Source organism: Erinaceus europaeus, chromosome 4, assembly GCF_950295315.1.
Source record: "Erinaceus europaeus chromosome 4, mEriEur2.1, whole genome shotgun sequence".
Classification (NCBI taxonomy): Eukaryota; Metazoa; Chordata; class Mammalia; order Eulipotyphla; family Erinaceidae; genus Erinaceus; species Erinaceus europaeus.
The window spans coordinates 118,781,819-118,797,714 of NC_080165.1; the positions used below are offsets into that span (position 1 = coordinate 118,781,819).

At 39.0% G+C, this 15,896-nt stretch overlaps 1 protein-coding gene across 3 annotated transcripts in view; it reads left to right on the forward strand.

The window, feature by feature from the left end:
• The first annotated feature begins 10,316 nt into the window (after positions 1-10,316).
• Positions 10,317-15,896, forward strand: part of VNN1 (vanin 1) — a 47,404-nt gene continuing 41,824 nt past the window's right edge. Inside the window, exon 1 of one of the 3 annotated variants that reach the window (XM_060190434.1) lies at positions 10,317-10,440. In XM_060190434.1, the coding sequence (XP_060046417.1) occupies positions 10,433-10,440 (8 nt within the window). In that variant the 5' untranslated portion in view covers positions 10,317-10,432. The remainder of the gene's footprint in view (positions 10,441-15,896) is intronic. The other 2 variants (XM_060190435.1, XM_060190436.1) reach the window with 2 other exon arrangements.

Genomic DNA, 15,896 nt, shown 5'->3' on the forward strand with positions numbered 1-15,896 from the left:
AAAGTTTATCTAATTCTGATTAAGCTCCCCAGATCCTTAAGACTTTGTTGCAGCTGCAAGTGAGCAAGCAGAGAGGAAAAATTAATCTCTCTGTCTCTCTCCTTCTCTATCCACCCCCATCCTTCTCAATTTCTGACTGTCTCTATCCAATAAATAAATAAAGATAAAAAATAGGGACAAGGAGGGAGAATACAAAGTGAAAAGTGGACTGGGCATAGTGTATTGCATCAAAGCAAAGGACTCTGGGGAAAGAGAGGGTAGGAATGGCTGAAGAGAACTTTGGGGTCTTGCTGCATATGATATAAAAGGACCTAGGTCGTGAGTGAGAATGTTCTGTGGATAACTGCTTTGCAAACCATTTACCAACCTCCATAAAAATTATTTAAAAACAAAGAAACTGTTTTGTACTTATTGTTGTTAAAAAGGTTCCAGATGCTAACATGATGCCAACCGGAGTTCCCTGGGCAGTTCCCCACCAATGTGTCCTGGAGCCCCGATTCCCCAGAACCCCACCCCACTAGAGAAAGAGTGAGACAGGCAGGGAGTATGGATTGATCTGCCAATGCCCATGTTCAGTGGGGAAGCAGTTACAGAAGCCAGACCTTCCACATTCTGCACCCCATACCTTGGGTCCATATACCCAGAGGGATAAAGAATAGGAAAGCTATCAGGGGATGGGATGGGACATAGAGTTCTGGTGGTGGGAATTTCATGGAGTTGTACCACTCTTATTCTATGTTTTTTTGTCAGTGTTTCCTTTTTATAAATAAAAATAATAAAAAATATTTAAATTTACATTTGTTAGTGTTAAGGAATAATAGTTGCCACTTGTCCTTAATGAAAAGGACTTTGACTAACACTTAGTTAAGAAGAAAACTTTAAATATTTTATTTATTATTATAAGCTAGAAACTGAGAGAAATGGAGAGTGAAGGGGGAGATAGAGAGGGATAGAGACATCTGCAACACTTAATGAAACTTTCCATTACAGGTGGAGGCTAGGGGCTTGAACCTTGGTCCTTGCACATTGTAACATGTGTGCTCAACCTGGTACGCCACCACCTAGCCCCAAGAAGAGAACTTTAATCTTTCTTTATTAATTATTTAATAATGATTAACAAGATTGTAAGATAACACGGGTACAATTCCATACAACTCCTACCACTAGAGTTCCATCTCATCCCCTCCATTGGAAGCTTCCCTATCCTTTATTCCTCCAGGAATATGGGCCAAAATTCTTTCTGATGTGCAGAAGGTGGAAGGTTTGGTTTTTGTGATTGCTTCTCTACTGAACATGGTTGTTGACAGGTCTAACCATACCCCTAGTCTGTTTGTTTTATTCCCCTAGTGTTTTATTCTCTGGAGAGGTGAGATTCCAGGACACATTGGCGAGGTTGTCTCCCAGGGAAGTCAGGTTGGCACCTTGGTAGCACCTGCAACTTGGTGGCTTAAATACAGTAAGATATATTTCTTTTCTTCTCCCTTCTTCTTCTCCTTCTCCTTCTCCTTCTCCTTCTCCTTCTCCTTCTCCTTCTCCTTCTCCTTCTCCTTCTCCTTCTCCTTCTTCTTCTTCTTCTTCTTCTTCTTCTTCTTCTTCTTCTTCTTCTTCTTCTTCTTCTTCTTTTAACCAGAGCACTGTTCAGCTCTGGCTTATGGTGATGCAGGGGACTGAACCTGGGACTTTGGAGCCTCAGGCATAAAAGCCTCTTTGCATAACCATTATGCTATCTACCCTCTGCCATACAGTAAGATATAAAGCAGGAGAAATGGTTTAATAAATAGGAACCTAAAGGTAAGAACAGAACAGTTGAAACTAGAGGCCTTCGTGTGGGAAGAAGCTAGGAAGTTTATTTTAGGTATGTTCCAAGGGGCCTAAAACTTTAGTAATTTTGCCTGAGTCTGATAGCTAACATGCAGGTAGGCTAAAAGTATTGTCTGGGAAGTTGGTGCCAGAACTGAGAATAAGCCTAGAAAGGCAGAGAGTAGCTCTCAAATATGAGGAAAGTATATAAATACCCTTAACTGAAAACCCCATCAGTCTGACCTGCTGACTTCAACCAAATCAATGCACCATTACCACCACACCATATTACACTTCGGACTGTATCCAGAGATACCAAACCTGAGATGTCAACCTTCCAGCTCCAATACTCTGCGGAGACCTTTCCTAACACATGGGACACCCTAGTTCCATTTCAAATGATGCATTTCCTAACAAAGTTATGTAACCTAGATATAGACCAGGGCCTAAGGAATAGGGTACATGTTCACATGTACCCATAAGTTAGGGGAAAATATATACCTTAAAGCAAAAGTACACAATAGTCTTCAGTTAGTGGACAGACTCAATAAGTGCAGCAAGTAAGTGGAAAGACCTAAAACACACACACACACACACACACACACACACACACACGACACCAAGAAATACTTAATCAAGTATTTTCTACTTCTACTTAGGCCTAGATACCCATCTCTCCTACCCCCTACCTCACCTCTCTCAATCACTTTAAGTCTAACCTTGTCAGACAAAGTAAGGACTACAAAAGCTGGATAAGGGCAAGAGACCAGAATACTTGAATGATGATCTTTTTGGTCACTACCAGGCCACTCCATCATCTAAATCCTTGGTTTCCCACATAGATGTGATGGGCCTAGATCTGGTGGGTCCCTCTCTCCATCATCACTGGTCACTTCCATCAGTAATACATGCACCTTCTTGCGGGCTTCTACAGGACCTTGCCCTCAATATAAAACAGCAATGGAAGGGACTGTCCACTCTCTGAAGGAAGGCTTGGAAGACTGGTCCTGAAATGAGTACAGTTTAGAATCTTCCCAGCTGTGACCATGGAATGCGATCTCAGACTGACAGGGATGCAGAGGTTACACAGGCTCCCGTGCTAAATATGAATACTTTAATTCTTTTTTATATATCTGTGATCAGGAGAAGTACTCAAATTTTACCAATTAGGCTTTTAATTTTTATTTACTTATTTAAAAAAAAATTTTTTTCTTATCTCCTCTCATACTGATTACATAGTGACGTAAAGATTGTTAGTTAATAGGAGTGTATATTAACACCATTCCCACCACCAAAGGTCTGTGTCCCTACTCCCACCCCCCTATAGTGAAGTTGAAAATCTACCCTCATGCCCAAGTACGGAGGTTCAAGCCCCTGGTCCCCACCTGCAAGGGGAAAGCTTCACAAGTGTTGAAGCAGTGCTGCAGGTGTCTATCTTCCCTTTCCTCTCAATTTCTAACTATCTCTATTCAATAAATAAACATAATAAAATAATTGAAAAAAAAAAAGAAAAAAAAAAAAAGAAAATCTACCCTCACCCTCCACCCGGAGTTTTTTATTTTGGTGAAATACTCCAAACTCAGTCAAATTCTCCTTTGCTTTTCCCTGTCTGTTCTTCCTTCTCAACTTCTGTATATGAGTGTGATCATCCCATACTCATCTTTCTCTTTCTGACTTACCTCACTTAGGCTTACCTCAGAATGGGCTTTTTGGCATATGACTAACACTGAAGATAGGAGTCCAGCCTGTTAGCAGGAGAGATGAAACTAATAGGGGGACTTTGATTTTAGAAATGATTTGAGTAATGAACCTCTGTCTCACCCCACCCCTCCATGGGGTGGGGGATCTGATTTGAAAGATACTGTTCTTTCCCACTAATTGGCCAGTAGTTCCCCATCCCCAATAAAGTTTTAATTTTTGTTTTCCTTGCCAGTAATTCTGTGCTACTGATTTTAAAAATAAATTATTTCCCTGCCTTTTTCATAGTCTTTGCTATACTAAGGGAGGGGGTAGATAGCACAATGATTATGCAAACAGATTCTCATGCCTGAGGCTCTGAAGGCCCAGATTCAATCCCCCTGTGCTGCCATAAACCAGAGACGGGGTGGGGACGATGTCTTCTCATCTTTCCCCCAGTTACCTTTGGCCCTTTAACCTGAAGCTCTGAGTTCTTTTTTGCTGATCACTGATTAACTTTGGGAAGAAGCATCCAAGAAGAGAGGAGGGCCTGTCCGGGAAGTGTGAAAGTCCTTGAGGATTACTCTGACTTTGGGAATATTTTTGTCTACTTAAAAAATACATGACAAGTTTTAAAATTTTTATTTATTTATTTTTTTAGATTTTCCAGGTGTTTCTTCAAATTTCCACTCAATTATATTAAATCTGTTACCTTTTGTCTCTGCTCTCGTTGTTTCTGGGTTGTTTCTCTAAGAGCTATGACACTTAAAACCTAAAATTGTACCTGTGCCCTCTATATCCCCTTTGTGCAGGAGGACATGGATGTTCTTATGACTTCCTGTTAGTTCTTTCTTTCTTTCTTTCTTTCTCTCTTTAATTTTATTTATTAATGAGAAAGATAGGAGGAGAGAGAACAAACCAGACATTACTCTGGCACATGTGCTGCCAAGGATCAAACTCAGGACCTCATACTTGAGAATCCAAAGCTTTATCACTGCACCACCTCCTAGACCATGTGTTAGTTCTTTCTAGGATTCTCTCTTCTAGATAACTATCTAGAGGCTGAGTTAGTACCCGGTGACTTCACCTGTTCACCAACCCTAGGACCTGTGTACCTCATGCAAACTGATTTTTGTGCACTCTCATATAGAGCAATACAGTCACTAAATCCTGTGGGTATCTCAGTTTTCAGTCACCACGGCTAAATCAGTGTCCCTTTGATATTTAGTTTGCACCTTATTTATTTATTTATTTATTTATTTATTTATTTTTCCTCAGAGCATGGCTTAGTTTTGGTTTATGGTGGTGTGGCTGATCAAACCAGGGACCATGAGTGCCTCAGGAATGAAAGTCTTTTTGCATAGCTGCTATGCTATCTCCCCAGCCCATGCCCCTTATTATTTAATGAGCCATGCTTTGTATTTCCATGTTATATCTTGTTTACCCCACCCCCTTACTGCCCACCATTTCTAACCCCACACCATTTCTTATTTTATTTACCTTAGCTTTTCCTTTTGGAAGAGGGTCCACTCTCTCTGGTTTACTTCCCCTATCATTTATCCCTCTGGGAGTATGGATTAAAATTATCTTTGGGGTACAGAAGGTGGGAGGTCTGGCTTCTATAATTGCTTCTTTACTGGATATCGGCATTGGCAGGTCCATCCATAACTAGCTCCATCTTGACCTAAATCCAAACCTGTGAAAGTCCCAAGCTGTAGAAAATTTTAAAACATGCTCAGCTCCTTTACTGCCTGCCAAGTGCCATGCCCTCCACCTTCCAGACTTGCCAAACAACAGCTCATCGTTCAGTTGTTCTCAAAACAGGTCACCTTGACCACAGTAATGGGCTGTCCTAACTACATTTTTAACTTCTGTAATCATGCTTGCTTCCCGCATCTGCGTCCTGTTTTTTCCAGTAAGGAAAAACAACCAACCTAGTTGGTTGTCCTAGCAACCAGTCCACACAGACCTTTAGATAAATCACTTCATTAACATAACAAAATCTCACAGGTTGTTGCTAGGAATCCAGGAACTCTGAGTTAAAGAGCAAATATGTTTTGGTTATTATAAATCACAGTCTCTCTCTCTCTCTCTCTCACACACACACACACACACACACACACACACACATGTACAAATAGCTTTTTTTTTTTTTTAGACTGGGCGTACCTCCTTAAGTGCACATATTTCAGTGCCAAGAACCCAGGTTCCAACCCATGTCCCCACCTGCAGGGGGAAAGCTTCACAAGTGGTGAAGCTGGTCTGCAGGTATCTCTCATTCTCTCTCCCTCTCTATCTTCCCCTTCCCTGTATATTTCTGGCTATCTTTATCCAATAAATAAAGATAATAAAAAAATTTTAAATAACAACAAAAAACAAATAGCTTTTTTTCTTATTTCACCAGATATCTTCATCTCATTTTCAGAATAACCATGTGAATTTAGCCTTTTCATTTTTTACTGATCTCTTTGGGTCATCTAGATCAACAGAGGAGATTCTGAGGTAAGCAAAATATAGAAGGTCTTATAGCAAGCTAGTGGCAATTTGGGGAAGATCAGACATTCCTTAAGTGCCCCAGCCCCCTTAAAGTGATATACCAATAAATCTGAAGATTATGTAAGTCTATATAAGCTGCACCTTCCTTTGTTCAGGGTCCAGAATTCTTTAAGAGCATGAACTCTTTCTGTGGACTGTTAACATTAAATAAACTGCATTCTCCTCACATTCTTATTTTCCTCACATTTCTGGAATGTCTTTTGAATCTCTGCAGAGGCTAAATAATTGTGCCATGACATTTTTTAAAAAGAATTTATTTATTTATGAGAAAGATAGGCAGAGAGAGAAAGAAGCAGACATCACTCTGGTACATGTGCTGTCTGGGATTGAACTCAGGACCTCATGGTTGAGAATCCAGTGTTTTATCCACTGCACCACCTCCCAGACCACCCATAACATTTTTTTATAACAGAAGATAGAGAAATAATATTTTAAACATAAAAAAGAGGCAATTTTCTCCATTCATGTAGGTGTTTAGCGAATCTGAAAAAGAGAAAAAGAAAAAATTTGGGGGGGATTAATGGCATACAGTAAACAGTGTAATACAGTAGTTTATACACATGTAATACTTCTCAGTTTTATTTTTAAAATATCTTTATTTATTTATTATTGGACAGAGACAGACAGAAATTGAAAGGGGAGGAGAAGATAAAGAGGGAAAGGGACAGAGAGACACCTGCAGCCCTGTTTCACCACTTGTGAAGCTTTCCCCCTGCAGGTGGGGATCAGGGGCTTGAAACTGGGTCCTTGCGCACTGTAATATGTGCGCTTAACCAGGTGTGCCTGACTCCTTCTCAGTTTTCCACATAACAATTAAACCCCCACTAGGTCCTCCTCTGCTACTGATGCATTACACCAAGGAAAAGAAAAATATTTAATTGCGAAGATTAATGGTTTACAATCAACAGTAAATACAGAGCCAAGTGGTGGCACACCTGGTTGAGCACACATGTTACAAGGACCCAGTTTTGAGCCCCCAGTCCTCACATGCAGGGGGAAAACTTTGCAAGTTGTGAAGTAGGGTTGCAGGTATCTCTCTCTCTTCTTCTCTATCTCTCCCTTCCCTCTCAATTTCTGACTGTTTCTATTCAATAAATAAATAAGGATAATAATAAAAAAGAGATTTAAAAACAATCAATACAGTCATTGGCACATGTGTAAAACTTCTGTTTTCTGCAAAACACTCTACCCCCCTCAACCCCCCATTGTTTACTTTGGTGCAATACACCAAACCCAGTCAAAGTTCTGCTATATGTTTACCTTCTGTTCTTATTTCTCAACTTCTGTCATCCTTCTCCTTATGGCTTATCTCACTTAACAAGATTCCTTGGGAGTTCGGTGGTAGTGCAGTGGGTTAAGTGCAGGTGGCGCAAAGCGCAAGGATCCAGGTCCTTCGAGCCCCTGGCACCCCACCTGCAGAGGAGTCTTCACAAGCGGTGAAGTAGGTCTGCAGGTGTCTATCTTTCTCTCCCCCTCTTTGTCCTATCCAATAAAGATGACATCAATAACAACAATAACTACAACAATAAAAACAACAATGACAACAAAAAGGGAATATAAATATTTAAAAAAATTTTAAAAAAAAGGTTCCTTCAAGTTCCATCCAAGATGAGGTGAAGGTGAATTCATTATCATTTTTCTTTTTTTAACCAGTAACACCAACAGCTGATATGGAAAACACTAAGTAAAATTTTATTAAAAGGAAAAAGAAAATTATTGATCATTGAAAGAAAGGGAGATATGCCTCTCAAATCCTCTCCCCCACCAGTGAGAGGGAACAGAAAGCTTACTCAAAACATTTCTAAGTCTTTTCCCCTCTATTAGTGTCACCTTACTTTTACTATTGTCTCAACTCTTCTGCTCACATGCAGGACACCAGGTCTTCAGAGTCATTTCTGTGCTAAAAAGCTCATTTTATAAAACTGGGCATTGCCCTTTCTAGTGCATGGTGGGCAAAAAAGAATTAAAGTCCATTTCTTAAGTAGAAGTTAACCAGAGCTCCATTCTATAAGACAAATGTTTAAAAAGCAAATTATCACTTTTTTCTTAGCACTAATAGACTGAAAATAAAATCCCTTTTTTCTTTAACAATATAGGCAATAATATGCAAACCAGGGTTTCTAGCTCAATTAGGATCTCCTTGTTTTAAAACTTTATTTGTTGGATAGAAACAGAGAGAAAGGGAGAAGGAAGTGGGAGACATAGAAGGAGACTTGGAGAGAAAGACAGAGAGACAACTGCAGCCCTGCTTCACTGCTGGAAAAGCTCCCCACTGCAGGTGGAGACTTGGAGGCTTGAACCAGAGTCCCTGTGCCTTATGGCATGTGCACTCAACCAGATGTGCCACTAGCTTGCCTCCTAACTAAAATTACTTAATAAATTTTCATTTCCTCTTGGTAGGTTCTAGATGTTTTAGTCAAATCTCTTCACACACGAGTTTTGTTGGAAAGAAGTGCCCCAGGCTCCCTTTTCTGTATGAGCAAAAAGGTAGTGCTTGGGAAGCCTGGCAGGCTATAGGTTGTTTGTCAATGTCAGTAGGAATCAGGAGATCCAGTTCCAGCATGGCAGTATAACTGAGCAAAAGTAGAATGACAACTATTGTCAGGAAATTCTTTTTTTTTAAATTTTATTGATTTAATAATGATCAACAGGACAGTAGGATAAGAAGGGTATAATTCCACACAATTCCCATTATCAGTGTTCCCTGTCCCCTCCACTGGAAGTTTTTCTATTCTTTGTCCCTCTGGGAGTATGGATCCAGGATCAATATGGGGTGTAGAAGGTGGAAAGTTTGGCTTCTGTAATTGCTTCTCTGCTGAACATGAGCATTGACAGGTTAACCTATCCCCACCCCCAGCCTGTTTTTGTCATTCTCTAGTGGGGCAGGGCTCTGGGGAGATGGGGATCCAGGACACATTGGTGAGGTCATCTGCCCAGGGAAGTCAGGTTGGCACCATGGTAGCATCTGCAACTTGGTAGCTGAAAGGCATTAGATATAAAGCAGAGCAAATTGTTTAATAAACAGAAACCTAAAGCTAAGGATATAGCAGAAGAGATTTGGGGATCTTTATTTTGGAAGAAACTAGGAAGTCTATTTTAGGTATATTCCAAGGGGCCCAGGACTGTACTAATTTTGGAACTGCATATTAGGAAATTCTAGTTAACATCCATATTGTTAGTATAGGAACTTTGCGTCTAAGAAAGAGATTTTCATTTATACCTGGGTAGAGAAATGAACTCTAGCTTAGCGTGAAGAACTATGGTTAAATAAATAGCTATTGGTACCAGAAAGGGCACAAAAGTTAACCATTAAAAACACCTGACTTCACTTTTAACACATGACTGATTGGTGTACCAATCCTGCACGTAACCAGAGAAGAGAAAAATTATATAATTGAAGACAATAAGGAAAGGGGGAAAATAATTGCAAAATGATTTGAGAAACTTATCTTAGTTCTCCTTCATTGTGTGGGGCTTGGGGTGGTGGGGTGTGTGGGTGGGTGGGAGCAGATTTGAGAAACATACCTCCTTTCTCCCCATTAGCCAATGTCTTTCTTTTTAATAAATTTTTTATTATCTTTTATTTATTTATTGGATAGAGACAGCCAGAAATCAAGAGGGAAGGGTGTGATAGAGAGAGAGAGAGTCAGAGAGACATCTGTACTTGACACTGCTTCATCACTTACAAAACTTTTCCCTGCAGGTGGAGCTCAAACCTGGATTTTTGCTCATTGGAACTTATGCACTCAATCAGGTGTGCCACCTCCTGGCCCCATAAAAGTTTTTTTTTTTTTCTTTATCAAACATTGTGTGATGGTTTTTTTAAATTATTATTATTATTATAGGCACCTCTGGCCCACTTATACACTGCTGAAAAGTTCAAGATCTCATTTGTCCTGGGAAATGTGATTTATTAAAATTAAAGGCATAGTACCAATGTGGAGCGCTCGGAGTGTTGGTCATGTTGCCTTCCAAACCTCCTCCCCCTTCTCTCTTTTCAAGCAAATTCCTTCCACTCTCGTTCAGGTATGGAGGTGTGTTTATTCAGATTTGGAGGTATGGATTCTAATCTCCAAGTCTGGAGACTTTAGACTTGGGAAATGTGGGATGTTTTCACTCCCTGTAGCTCAGTAAAAATAGCAGTTCCAGTTTAAACTGTTGGCCTCCCACTGTGAGGTAGGTTTTATAAATCAGACTGATGTGGCTTTAAGGCTTCCAGGGAGGGGAAGGGCTATGCAGGCTGTTTAATGTAAAAATTTAGAAGGCTACTAAAAAGGCAAAGCAATTCTATTTCGAATCAAAGAATTGCAATCTGGGGAGCACAGGTTTATATTAGAAGTTCAGCTGTGAATCCCTGAGAAGGGACAAAAGTCTAGAGGTTCTGGTTGAACAATAAAGAATGCTGAGGTAATGGATGATTAAGTAATGATCAAGTGGAGAGGTAAGCAGGTAAAAGTTCTCTGTATCTGTCCTTTCAAACAGGGTATTCACATTCTTGTTGGCTTTTTGTCATGTTGATTTGATCCAGTCCAAAGATCAAATCCAGTATAAAAAGGAGAGTAATGCTGTGACTTTCTGTAGCCCTATTTTAATATCACTCCTGTTACGTTACTTTCACAGTCTAATGATTAAACCTTTTTTCTTGCAGTAAACCTGCACGGATCTTAATTCATAGCTGCTTCTCTGTTCTTCTTTCAACCTTGACTAGGATTAAGGTTAGAAATGTTAGGGCTGAGATTCTTTCAGGTTCATTATATTCTGGTAAATTGTTTTTCTTGAGAACAATTTCCTGTGAAGAAGAATGTTACCATTTTGGGTTTACTTTAAAGTGGCTATATTTCTTTTTCTATAGGAAGCACAGACAGGTTCTTTTCCTTTTTTCTCCTACCTTTTTCCACATTCCACTGTTATTTGATCATAGAAAAAAAGGGAATCTTCAAAGTAAAGCTCATAAAACTCTGAGTCCCTCTTAACACTGGGACCATTCAGGCTTCCAGAAAACTATCAATTTCAGTTTGAATGGTTATTTTTAGTTTAAGTAGTGACTCCTGTAGTAGACTTCTGCAACAGGTAAGAACCAAACTCTGTAATTTTAGGCAATAATTTGTCCTGTGACTTCAATTCTATGATGTATCCAAGAAAAATTGATGAATAGTTGTTCTATTTTCTTGTTGTATTGTTGGAACATCAAGAGAGAACATCAAGCTCTTTCTATTGTAGGCAGGGAAACTCAATTAGACATTCCTACTTAATCTACTTTCCTAAGGTCAATGAAGTAATTTATTTAACATCTTGGTAACCAATTCCAATTTTATCTGTTATTTCAGAGTTTCTTTTTCATATGTTGTTATTTAACAATTGTATCTCCAGATTTACTGAAAAGTTTATACTGTACTGTAATACTGTATTGCAATACTCTTTTGTCTATAGGAGACAAAGTCTAAAGTTTCCATTATCTGCCTCATACCTGCAGATAGAACTAAATAACACATAAACTATGTATTTTCATATACATGCATACTTAAAATGAGATTTGATTTATAAAGTAGGCATAGGCAAGAGATTAACAACAGAAGCTAATAGTAAAATAGAATGATTATATCAATATACAGTATATTAAAAGTAATGTGAATGTGTCTTTTTCTCTCTCAAAAATATCTTAAATTTTATTTATTTTTATTGCTTGGGCTAGGTGTTGTCACTATGAATCTACCATTCCCAGCAGTCTCTCTCTCTCTTTTCCTATTTTATTTGACAGGATAGACAGAAACTGAGAAGGAAAGAGGAAGGAAAGAGGGAGAGAGAAAGATAGATACCTGTAAATCTGCTTAATTTCTTGTGACATGTCATCCCTGTTGGCTGGGAGTGGAGGTTCAAAGCTGGGTCCTTGTGCATGGTAACATGTGTGGTTAACCACACACCCGCCCCTCTTATTTTGTACTTAAATACAGTGTCAGAAAGCAAGCTCAGACTCTCATACACTCTTTTGCTGAATCATTTCCTTGGCACCCCCTCCTCCCTTTTTTTATGAGAGAGGGAGAGAGAGACAAAGAGACAGACATAGAGAAAGGAAGGCCAAAGTACCACTCCATCATCCATGTAGTTCCATTTACTTTGCCTTTGTTACTTTTATGGGGGTTTGGGGACTGAACTCAAGGATGTAAGGTGTGTGATCCAACACTGAGTCTACTCCCTGACACTCAGCATATCATATATATATATGAGAGGGATAGGAGGATAGAGAAAAAGAACCAGATATCACTCTGGCACATGTGCTGCCAGGGACTGGACCATATAGTTGGGAGTCCAGTCCCTTATCTACTGCACCACCTCCCGGACAACAGAGTATCTTATTGTATAGCTTGTTAGGTAACTCAGGAGTCACCTGAAACATCAGACTTCACCTTAGAGCAGGATTTTGTGATAATGGGACAGAGCCTGAAATACAGGCCTCATGGAAAATTAGTGAAAGGAATATACCTTATAGACAAATAAGGTATTTTGTAAATATAGATGCAAAGAAAACAATCAGTAACTTTTCCAATGAATATCATGAAATCTGGGATCAGAAAAATTCTACAACATCTTCCCTGTCTTTTTTATTTTTTAAATGATTTTTAAATTTTTTAAAAATTATCTTTATTTATTTATTGCACAGAGACATCCAGAAATTGAGAGGAATCAGGCGATAAAGAGGGAAAGAGACAGAGAAACACCTGTAACACTGCTTCACCATTTGCAAAGTTTTCCCCTTGCAGGTGGGGACTGGGGGCTCGAACCTGGCTCCTTGTGCATTGTAACATGTGCATTCAAGCAGGTGTGGCACTACCTGGCCCCTCCCTTGTCTTTTTATGTAAAAACAGACATTAATAGAGTTCTTATGGATATAAAATGATCAGGATAATCTTCTAATCTTCTATATGGCTCAGAGGTAGGTTTTTTTTCTTCTAGTGATTTAATATAGATTTACAAAATTATGAGATAATAGGGGTATGATTTCACAAAATTCCCACTTACCACCAGAGTTCTTTGTCCTCATTCCCTCCACTGGAAACTACAGAAATTCTCCCAAGGTCACAGATATGGGTTGATTGTTATTTCTGTAATTTTCTGTATATTTATATGTATTTGCCATTTTTTCTATGATCCTGCCTTTTCTTTCCTTCTTTCTTTCTTTCTTTCTTTTTTCTAGTGATTTAATAATGATCAACAAGATTGTGGAATAAGAGGGGTATAATTCCATATAATTCCCTCTATCAGAATTCCATATACTCTCCATTCCACTGGAAGGGTCCCTAATCTTTATCCCTCTGGGAGTATGGACCAAAAATTTTTATGGGGTACAGAAAGTGGAAGGTCTGGCTTCTGTAATTGCTTAGGAGGTGGTTCTTTAGTGTTGATCATAGTGTATTCAGGGTGTTGAAGAAAAACAGTCAGGGCCTCGGATTGTCATGCTCTGGTGAACTGGTTTCAGAAGCTGTAGAACTGCTTCTAGCAGTTTTGTAGCCTTCATAGTCAACTGTTTCTAGGTGTGAGGTAGCAGAGAGCAAGTCTCAGTCTCAAGGCTGAGGCTGTTTGTGAGATGTTGTATTCCTTTCTTGAGGGGAGACTGAATCTTCAGGAGAGACAGCTTTGGAATAGGATTGGAGTTTGTCTGTGGCCAACTCATGGAAAAGATTCACTGCTTGAGCTGGCAACCATACTGGTCCTACTGAAGAAAGGACAGAAGCATACATAGCCTCTACCCCTGTGAGTAGTGGGGTACGGCGTAGCCAATTATTTCCTCATAGAAGGCCCTTATAAAGGATTTTTTGGCTTTGGTAATGAACAAGCCTATGGAAGAAAGTGACTCAGCAATTGTATGATTGGAAGAATTGCAATTTAAAAAATTCAAAGTGTATAAGGCTCTGTATATTTGTTCTTGGAGTGACAAGGCCATATGCACATTATGCCATTTCTGTTTAAGAAGTTGTCCTTTTGAAAGTGAATTGCAGCATTCTACAGTTGCTTATCCAGTGGGATTATAAGGTATACTGGTGATAGAATCATTTAGAATCAAATGGGGGATATTTCATATTTTTTCGAGTTAAATATTTGAATGATAAACTCTGGTTAACAGTTAATTCTTGCAGTGCTAGTGATGAGAATGTCCTAGTGGTGAGAATGTCTTTAAGATCTAGGTCTCATTTTAGAGAGCTAAACAAATTAGCTGATAATTTGGAATTTCTTTCTTTCTTTTTTTACTTGCTTATTAAGATGTCATACTAAAGTTTTCTGACAAATCATTATGGTAGTTTTATTGACAACATATGAAAATTTCTTTATCCTTGAACTTTATGGTAAGTAGCTATACATAAACTCCTGATGGATTTCAGAAATTGAGCCCCATTTGTTTTCATTTCACTAAATATTAAGTATCTTCTCTTATTGTATTGCAGATACAAAATAGTATTCAGTAATGAGTAAACTTCTAAGTTCAATTATCTTTTTTAACATTCAAATTTTTCTTTAATTATACATATCTAGTGTCAGAAACTTAGGTATATGTGCAAAAAGCAGATAATAAGGGAACAGGGCATAGTATCAGGAATGCAGGGTGCTTTGTGAGGCAGGGAGTCTGATAAGATGAGGCAAACCTTGAGGGGTTGTGTCCCTCCTCGATAGACCTCTCAGTGTAGAGAGAGAGACTGACAGGATGGATGTCCCCTCAAGTCAAGCCCTGCCAAGCTCAACCACATCCTCACAATTTCCCTACATTACATGACATTGTTTACACAAAACAATAGGTGTTTATACATTAAAAAGCAAAGATCAGAACACATTTCTAAGGGAAAAGACATCAGGGTAAGGGTACTTGAAACTGTCATTATCCAAATGTTACAATGTCAGGTACATTCTTTTGACGCCATAAAATATGGAATTTATCTTAGTTATCCCCTGCACAATCTCCAGACTCTTAGGGCAGCAGCTAAACATTCATGGGTGATGGCGGTGGCAAGTCAACCTCTCTATTGCCTTTGTGTAGGAGTCTCTAGAATACCAGACTTCACCTTAGAGGATTTTGTGATAATGGGAAAGAACCTGATACACAGGCCTCAGGGAAAGTTTGTGAAAGGAATACAACTTGTAGAAAGATGAAACATTTTGTAAACTCAGATGCAAAGGTAACAATCAGTAGAGTTTTGACTAATAAGTATCAGGAAGTCTGGGATCAGAAAACTATAACATTTTAGTCCTCCTCAGTCTATAACAACACCAGTATATTAGAATATGACCTTGTTTGGAAATAGAACTGTTTTAGATGTAATTAGTTAAGACAATGGTATTTTGGAAAAATTTCTAAGCTGAATCCAATGATGGTATCTATATAAAAAGGAAAATTGTTGGGGCTGGGTGGTGGAGTACCTGCTTAAGTGCACATGTTATAATGTTCAAGGACCGGGTTCAAGCCCCCAGTCCCCAGTCCCCAGTTCCCATCTGCAGGGGGGAAGCTTTGTGAGTGGTGAAGAAGAGCTGCAGATGTCTCTGTCCCTCTCTGTCTCCCCCTTCCCTCTTGATTTCTGGCTATCTCTATTCAATAAATAAGTAAGTAAAGATAATAAAAAATTAAAAAAATGTTATTCACATGAGTGAAAACACAAAAGGCAAGAACAATAATAATCAAGGAGAGAGGCTTAAATAGAACCTTCCTTCACAACCCTCTGAAGGAACCAGTCTTACTGAACTCTTCCTGGAATGTCTAACCTCCAGAGCTGTGAGACAATATATTTGTTTCTTAGACCATCCAGTTAGGGGTGCTTTGTTAGAGAAGTCCTAGGAAATGAATGCACATACTTTTCCTTATTTGAGCTTCAAAAATCACT